The sequence below is a fragment of the Tiliqua scincoides genome, chromosome 2 (genome assembly GCF_035046505.1).
Source record: "Tiliqua scincoides isolate rTilSci1 chromosome 2, rTilSci1.hap2, whole genome shotgun sequence".
In the NCBI taxonomy this organism is placed as follows: domain Eukaryota; kingdom Metazoa; phylum Chordata; class Lepidosauria; order Squamata; family Scincidae; genus Tiliqua; species Tiliqua scincoides.
Genome location: NC_089822.1, coordinates 73,987,314 through 73,996,466, shown reverse-complemented (window position 1 = coordinate 73,996,466; position 9,153 = coordinate 73,987,314). Strand labels below are relative to the sequence as shown.

General features: G+C 46.3%; 1 protein-coding gene across 2 annotated transcripts in view; it reads left to right on the top strand.

Annotated features, from left to right (window-relative positions):
* Window positions 1–1,059: 1,059 nt before the first annotated feature.
* The window catches only part of BRD10 (bromodomain containing 10), a 52,914-nt gene continuing 44,820 nt past the window's right edge, over window positions 1,060–9,153 (top strand). For both annotated transcript variants that reach the window (XM_066617591.1, XM_066617590.1), the window contains exon 1: window positions 1,060–2,141. In XM_066617591.1, coding sequence (XP_066473688.1) covers window positions 1,552–2,141 — 590 coding nt within the window. In that variant the 5' untranslated portion in view covers window positions 1,060–1,551. The remainder of the gene's footprint in view (window positions 2,142–9,153) is intronic.

The window sequence follows — 9,153 nt, the reverse complement described above, 5'->3', positions numbered from 1 at the left end:
AATGGAACGTACTTCTGAGTAGTCATGCATAGGACTGGGCTGTAAGCAGTCCTACTAGGGAAGGCTCTGAGCACCACCTAGCGGACACTTCCAAGAATAGCCCACTTAATCTCAGCCCAATAGCTCTCAGCATTGCTACCCCCCAATTTATGGCTATCCTGCAAGGTACCATTCAGGCACAAAAGAAATCTACACTGCCAATGCTCAGAGTTCATCATCAGTGTCCTTCTCCACCAGGGAGGTGTGGTGGGTAGGGAGGCAGAGTCCTTCGAAAAGCGCTGCCACTGTGGGTTCATTGCTCAGCGTTCATCATCAAGGTCCCTTTCCACCAGGGACATGGGGTGGGTGGGGAGGCAGATGAGGCTGAGCCTCCCCACTGTAATCCTTAAAGTGCTGTGGGTTCATTGCTTGGAGTTCATCATCAAGGTCCCTCTTCACCAGAGACATGCGGTGGCCAACTAAGGAGTTGGCCTTCAGTGGTGGGTGGGGAGGCAGGTGAGGCAGAGCCTCCCCACTGTAGTCCTTTGAAAGGCGCCACCGCGAGAGGTGTGTAAGCACTCACAACCCATGCGCATGCCTCTCTCTATGCGTAGTGGGAGGCAGAGAGGCATGCGCATGGGTTGTGAGTGCTTACACACCTCTCGAGGCGGTGGCGGCACCTCTCGAAGGACTGCGGCGGTGAGGCTGTGCCTCCCCGCCCACCACTGAAGGCCAACTCCTTAGTACGCTCTGTGGAGGCCCATGAGAAGCAGCCCCAAAGCAGGAGTCCCGTGACTTTGGCCTCAGCGAAGGGTGACCCGCCCCTGCAAAGGCACGAGGACCTCGCTGCCCATCACGATTCCAGCAGCCCTTGGAACGCCCAGCTCCCGCACCTGCCCCGCCAGAGCTGCGCACGCGCGGTGGAGCGCTCCCGCCCTTCTCCCTCAGTCGCTCCTTGATGGCGAGTCCTCCAGCTGGCGTCCTCAAAACAAAAGTGGGCAAGCCTCCGGAGACAGACCCGCGCGTGCGCATTGGGCGGTAGAGGCTGCGCTCCTTCCCTCCACCCCGGCTCCGGTCTGGGGGAGGGGCAGCCAAGGGGGCCAGCGCGGAGTGCAGGCGAGGCGGCGAGCCCCCCTCCCCCCAACTGACAGCGCGCCCCTCGGCCAGGCTCTGGAGGCGCGGCGCTGTGAGGGGCGCGAGGCCTGCCGCCCGTCAGCGGCGAGGGAGGGGATGGTGCCCGCTGCCCCAGGCAGGCTGAGGGGAGCGGCTGCGGCGGCTGCGGCGTCCGCCCCCGACCGCGTCCCCCAGCTGGCAGCCCGGAGGCGCCGCTCCTGAGGCGCCCCTTCCCTCCCGCGTCCTCAGCCCTGTCCGCCGAGGGGGCTCCCACCTGCCGCCACAGGTCGCAGCCCCGCCTCGCGACGAGGCCCTCCGGCGGCGCCCGCGGTTCAGCTGCAGAGCGGGTGAGGGGCGGCGGCTGAGGAGGGTCGTCAGGGGGGCCGAGGGGCAGGTGGCTTCGGGCTTGCGGGCGCCTCTGGCGGGCTTCTTCCCCTGCAGCGCTCGAGCCGGCGGGGCATGAACCTGGGGCAGCCCGCGGGCCAAGAAGGGGAGGAGAAGGAGGACGACGACGGCGGAGGCGGAGGAGGCGACATGGAGCCGCCGCCGCCGCCGCCTCCGGACTCCACTATGGCTGACGCCGCGGAGCGCAGAGTGGAGGCTGCGGCTGGGGAGCCCCTGCTCGGCGGGGGCCTGCCGAAAGAAGGGACGGAGGAGGACGCGAGCAGCAGCTGCGGCCCCCCCGGCTTGGAGCAGACCCTGAGCCCGGAGCTGCAGCAGGGCTACCGGATCCTGAGCGAGCTCTTACTGGAAAAGCACCGGCCGCTGACAGCGCCTTTTCTGGGTCCCCCCGGGGGCCCGGGGGCCGAAGGACCCCCACGGGGGGCCTCCGAGCAGGAGAGCCGCGGGCAGCACCTGTCGGGGATGTGGCTGCTGAGGATGGAGGAGAAGTTTTCCACCGGGCAGTACAAGGGGATCGCCGAGTTCGTGGCGGATTTCCGGCTGATGTTGGAGGCGTGTTACCGGCTGCACGGTGTCGACCACTGGCTCTCCAAGCAGGCCCAGAAGCTGGAGATGATGCTGGAGCAGAAGCTGGCGCTGCTGTCTCGGTATGTAGAGTGAGCGCGTCTCCACCGTCTTGGGACAAGAAGGAGGATAGTTCTGACTGCTGCTGGCTGTCCCAGTGAAACGAGCTGGTGCAGAAAGTTGTAGGTTTAAGGTTCTTGAGAATGCATCTACACTGGAAAGCTCTTCTTCCATATGGGAAGACACATGGAAGTCAAAGTCATACTGACTTTGAAAATCAGATTTGGAAACTGAACCTACACCCAGATTAACAGCGCAATCCTATGCATGTCTGCTCAGAAGTAAGGCCCATGGTTTTCAGTGGAGCTTACTCCCACGAAAGTGTGTATAGGATTGCAGCCCAAGTCCTGCCTCTGCTTGAGGTCATGATAAGCTAGTACAGTTGTTTTGGAGACAGAGCATAGTCTGTAAAACGGAGAAACTAAAATGCGAAACCACATCAGTCTGAGATGACAGGGGTAGACTTGTTTGTGTGTGTGTGTGTAGCTTTCAAATAGACTACAGCAGTGTTTCTCAAACTGTGGGTCGGGATCCTCTAAGTGAGTCATGAGGCAATTTCAGGTGGGTCTCTGTTGATTTCAATATTTTATTTTTAATGTATTAGACTTGACACTGCCAAGGTGTGTGACTGCATTTGGGGAAATGTTATACATCTGCCCTTTGAATAGGCTACTATGTATTTGCTTTTAACAATGACAGTAAATGGAACTTATCCCTGGGTAAGTGTGGATAGAATTGTTAAAAATTTTCCTGCTTGATGATGTCACCACTGATCATGACGTCTCTTTTGGTGGGTCCCGACAGATTCTCATAAATAGTGGGTCCCTGTACTAAAAATTTGAGAACCACTAGAGTACAGATCACAGGAAATCCTAAGAGTGCAATCTTAACCCCTTATGTCAGTGCTTTCCAACACTGACATAAAGCAATGAAACTCTGGGGTAAGGGAACAAATATTCCCTTACTTTGAGGAGGCCTCTGTGTGTGACCCCCAACTGCAGGATTCAGCACATGTCCCATTGGTACCACTATGCCAATGCTGGAAAGCACTGACATAAGGGGTTAGAATTGCGCCCTAAATTGCTTAATGATTGTGAGTATAGAACTAGGATTAATAACTGCACCTGGGTAAAAGGGTGTGATTTCCTACATGTGTCACAGAAAAACTTACAATTTTAAATTTGATAATGTATCAAATTAGACTTTAGTTTACTTCCTATTGTATTTCTGATTAAGAAACCAAGTTTTCTAAGACTAACACATTTTGTAATTCTTTGCCTTTTCCCTTTGGCATGTTTTCAATGGCATCAGAATTTCTGATGGTAAAACACACAATGATGCAAATAACTAGCAAACTCTGTAGAAGCAGAGGTAATTGTATGCACTCGTTCAAGTGCATATCAATGTGCTATGTCAGTTTACAATTTCAGCTAACTTTGTTGTAAGGTTTTCTTTGGAATACTCGGGGGTACTCTGGCCACTCCATTTGTAGCAGGTGAAGTTAAGCATACTGTGAGTTGAACTGATAGCATATTGTGTGGCAGTAGTTTAGGGCAGACCCACATAATCTGCGCACTTGGTAGCTGTTTAAAATTGCTATGCTTATATGCTATGAAATTCTAATGGCAAGCTGGTTGGATGCAAGTGTTCCAGGACACAACAGCTTAGATTGCAGTTTGTAAAACTTGATCTTTGCATGGTGGCACTTGCATGTGACAAACTCACTGTTGATTCATAGATGGTATATGCAAGATGCAGCTACCATGCACTCTACTGAATTGGGGCCCAATCCTATCCAGTTTTCCAGTGCTGGTGCAACTGTGCCAATGGGGCGTGTGCTGCATCCTGCAGTGGAAGAGCAGTCACTGAGGCCTCCTCAAGGTATAGGAACATGTGTTCCCTTACCTCAGGGTTGCACCAGTGCTGGAAAGTTGCATAGAATTGGACCCTTAATCTGCCCTCCAAGTTAAGTATCCTATGTGTCTCTGATGGAGTAGAAACAAGATGTTTTTATTTCATATTGCAATATGCAAGATAAGTGTGTTTATAATAGTTCTTGAAATAGAGTATATGTTTGATAACTAAAATAATAGTAATAGCCCCCCCCCCCAGGTATCTGTGTCTTGCTTAGTGGTTATGGTCACTTTGTGGTATAGGTGAATTAAAATGTATGCATACCCTCATGCTGATGCTAATAGTATGTTGATAGCGGAATCCAGATCAGCAATATCATGCCTCCACGTTAACATGTTATCTGTGTTAACAATGGGTATTGTGCTAAAAACAGAATGCACCATATACAACATTATGTTACCATTTCAGAAGAAATAAGCATAATTAGCGACAATGACAAAAACAGTGAACCCTTGATTTCATGGTCTAATGCAGCCATTTTCAACCACTGTGCCGTGGCACACTGGTGTGCTGCGAATGGTCCACAGGTGTACCACAGGAATTTGGGGGAAGGTCATTTATTAATAGGGCCAATGGGAGATGTGAGCCCCCACTGGCAGCATGGTGTGCCTTGTCAATTGTCAAAAACCTGGTGGTGTGCCTTGATCATTTTAGTGCCTTGTCAGTGTGCTGTGAGATGAAAAAAGTTGAAAATCACTGGTCTAATGGGAGAAGGGAATGTTCTTTAATGCAGAAAATATTTGTTTAGTTTTTAATGAACTTGAAGATGTCTGTTATTTCAAAACTCTGTCGAGGTCTTTTAAATTGAGGGTTCATTGTATGAATAGAAAAGGTCATATAAGAGTTTATAACAATGATGGCTTCATCTTTGAAAAATTGAGATGTTTATTGTGCGGGTTAAATTGATATGGGTGGCTGTAGTAGTACTTTTATGAACTCATATTGAACTGTTGCTTTAAAAAAGTCCAATACACCGAGAGTTCAGTTTTCCCAATACAGCAAGGATGATCAGAATGTGGAACAAGACTTTTGTAAGTGGATTCTATTGCTAGATATGCTCCAGTGCTAGATGTTTTAAAATACAGTACTACATGAATAATAAACAGCTCTCTACTCTCTGTTTTAGCGTATAGGTTTTATGCATAATGATCTTTGTTAGATCTGTTTGTGTACCAGTAGCCAAGTGGCAGATTCCTTAATTCTGTTCTTTTGTGACCAGGCATATCCTTTGCAGACCACCTCATTTTCTTACATGTAGTTGTTGCGAGGAAAAACATCAGAAGAACTTCTGAATAAAATTCATGTTTTTCCACACAGCTTTGGAAGCTATGATACAGCTGTGTATTGTACACGAAGCAGAAGAATGAATTTGTAGAGCGATGTGGGAAGCAACTGTTCGGCTTGTACGCGTTTTGTCACTGAACTTTTAGTTGAGCATGTACTGTAATTCAGGGCCGATTCCTACAGCAATGGAAGGCAGCTTCTATTGAGTTCACATGGAAAGCAGCTTGAAGGAATTATGTATGGTGGCTGCAGTTGATGTCTATTAACCACATAGTTTACCTGCATTTTGGGGGGGTCTCCACGTTACTGCTAGCATCTAAGCTCCAGTTGATTATCATCTTTTTTGTTGTCAGATCACATTAGCATGCTGTGAGCGTTAGTGGTCACAGAGTAAGAATAGCTGCTGTAATACATGGTTAACACTAATAGCTTGTTTGGGATAACTGAAAGATAGAATCTGTGCCCTCATTCTCAGTACATATGATCAGAGCTGATAACTGTCCATTTAGCAGAGGCGAATATGGAGTTCTTGTTTTTATTCAAAGTTTAGTGGGTTGAGACCACTATCTACACATAACTGAGTTTGGTTGCTGGATATTTTGTGCTTCTTGTTGAAAAACAGAAAGTCTCCCTGAGGTGCTGGAAATCTTTTTTAATAGAAACTGGAAGTGCCTTTCTGGCACCTCCAAGGGCCTCAGAACATCTCTGTACATGACCAGAAAGGTTCTGATTGCGTCTGGAGCTCTTGAAAAGGACAGAACCAGCAGATTCTATTATTAATAGGGGGTTGTCTGAGAACAGATTCTCCACGGATACTGAAGTTCAACTGTACTTGCGATGTATGTGCGGGGGGAGCACTATTTATATAGCATTCCCCCATATTCATGGATTCCTTATCCACGGAGATGGAACCCCCCTTCCTAGAACAGAACCCCTATGCATACACGGTCCCACCTGTATTAGTGACTGTAATAACTAAGAGAATAGAAAGGGAAATTGTAGGACCACTGTTGAAGAAAAAGGGACATTGATGTTGTACATGAAACTAAGGTGCTAAATTAAAACTAAGTTTTAAAAGGAGGAATCTTGACAGCAAGACACCAGCATATTATTTTCTGCACCATCAAGACATCTTTCCTGACAAGGGAACAACAGGCTTATTGAATAGTTATGAGCTGCTTTTTGGTGTTGCTGACACAGCAGGCTAGAAGGAGGTACTGAATAAACCTGCAGTATTCTGTGCTCTGACCTCTGGTGCATCAGGTCATCTGGAAGCTATTGATGCTTCATCTATTGCTGTAAATTCTGAATGTGCTCCTGCTCTTCAAGTAACTCTCCTGTCCAGTGAGGTCCAAATTCCTGTGGTAACCTATTTGCCTGGTCGTTGTCTACCCATTTGCTCCCATTTTACCTGTATTACCTTTGCTCTTTCCAAACTGCCCATCTAGTATTCACTCTCTGCTTGTCTTGTGCTGCAGTCTCATATGTCGCTATGCTCCCACTTGTTTATCCTAATAATCAATTACTTTTATCTGATACACAAAAGTGGCTGTTGCACAACAAATAGAATAAATAATAGTATTGCACATAGAGAGACACATGGATGCTGTGTATTTCCAGCTAAGAAGTATGAGGCTATTCCATCTTTGGCAGTTATCAGCATTTGGATGCTAAGTTTCTCAGGTATGGCTAATGAAGTACAAAAACTAATTGTTAAAATAAGAGCCCCTTCAACGTTAAGCATTTGTGTGTAGGAAAATGTTGCACTAACAACATAATTTGTGGTTGAATGTAGTGTGAAGGACCATAAGAGTAACTTCTTCAGTGCACCCCTCACTTGTTCAATCATTGCAAAATTACTTATAATTCATTGTTGGGTGTTTGGAAGCTCCTTCTTTGAAACTACTGGTACTATTTGACTAAAAGTTGTGTTCTTATGAATTTATTAATATAAACTACTATTAATCAGATATATACCCTATACTTTCAAACAAAGTACATGAATAAATGACCTGAGAGCCAGGATAATGTAGTGGTTCTGAAGTTGTACTTAGACCTGGAAGACCCAGATTCAATTCTAAGCTCAGCCATGAAGCTTCCTGGCTGACCTTTAGCCAGTCACTATTTCTCAGTGTCACCTCCCTCACAGGGTTGTTAAGGACAAAAGGAGGGAAAGAACTATGTACACCACTCTGAGATTCTTGGAGGAAGGGCAGTATAGAAATAATACAATAATTGAGCACCCACCAATTGGCAAAAGAATTGCGTTTTTGTCTTTATTCTCACTCAGAAACAGCTAATTTGCCAAGAGTATGTTTTGTAATCAGTCTTCAGGCTAGCAAGTTGTTATATTGAAGGTCCCTCAAGTATCACCACACACCACGTCAAGTACCACTAGTGATACCCATACCACTGGTTGAAAAAACACTGCTTTACAAGACCTGTCTGTAGTTGCTGGAATTGTTTTGAAACTTTGGTTGATCTTCAAGAATCCACTCAACCAGTCTATTACTTTAACATACATTGTCTGCAAGTTCCTAGAACAAATTTTCAATGCCTGACTTCTTGAAAGTTACCTAGAGTCAAAAACCCAGTGCAGTTTCCACCACCATTTGTCTCCTAATTTGACTGGAAAACTCTGGTTTACAAAGCTTTCCTGATATGAGAAATCCTGGTTTACAAAGATTTGCTTGATTTGTTAAGGGTTGCCCTGAAAGGAATATTGAACCCTTAGAGAACCTTGGATGACAAAGCAATCTACATGTCTTCATACAGAACATCTATAACAATACAGTCTTGGTTTACCATCCGGTTGACTTGTATAAGTCTCTTGAGCAGAAGGAGCATGTTGCTCAAGACAGAGTTCTCAGAGTATTGTTTTCTCTGTAAAGATGAATGGATTTGCTAAATCACTGGCTCCTGTGTGCTACTGTAGCCTTATGTATATGGCTTCTACGTATGTACTAGAGGACTTGCAATGTACTATATATTATTAAAATGTAACTGCAGTAAGTCTTTGACTACTGATGGACTGTACAAAATAGGTTTGTTAAACTGAAGGCCTAATCCTATCCAACTTTCCAGTGCCAGTGTAGCTGCAATTCAACCCCGAGGTAAGGGAACAAAGTTCCCTTCCATCGAGGAGACCTCTGTGACTGGCCTCCCATGAAAGGATTCAGCACATGCCCTGTTGGCACAACTGCATCAGCACTGGAAAGTTGGATGGGATAGGACCTAAGACTCCTTAAATCCATTTGGAACTAAAATGTGAGTTGTGTGGCTCAGTAGTTGCAAACACTTAATTCTTGGTGGTGGTACTGAACAACAAGCTTGCCTGCCTACTGCATACGTGCTACCTGAGGGTGGCATGTACACACATTCTGAATGTTTTGAGAGTGTTTACCTCTGCTTCATGGGCACTGACTGTACAGTTATACTGTAAATTTACAGAGCTTACACCAAACTAGAATTGGACTGCATAGACTACAGTTCTGTAAGGTGATCTGCCTCAGACCTTATCCATCATCCAAGGCTTTGATTATACCCTGAAGTGTGTGTATCTTGTATATAGTTTCTATGAAAAAGTAGCAATATTGCAAAAGCTCTTAACACAATTTGCCAGACTTGTGATATTATATGAAACAAATATCACATCCCTGAAGTTCTTTTGTACTCAAAACCTAAAAAGGGAATTCTGTATGTGCACAGGATGTGCTTTTTGTTTGTGTATTTTAGATCCAAATTTCAACACTAATAATACAATTGTTGCCTTCAAAGTATGAATCTTAAGGCTGCAAGGGAGCTCCAGAGCCCTGCTAATAAAGGAACTATGCAGTC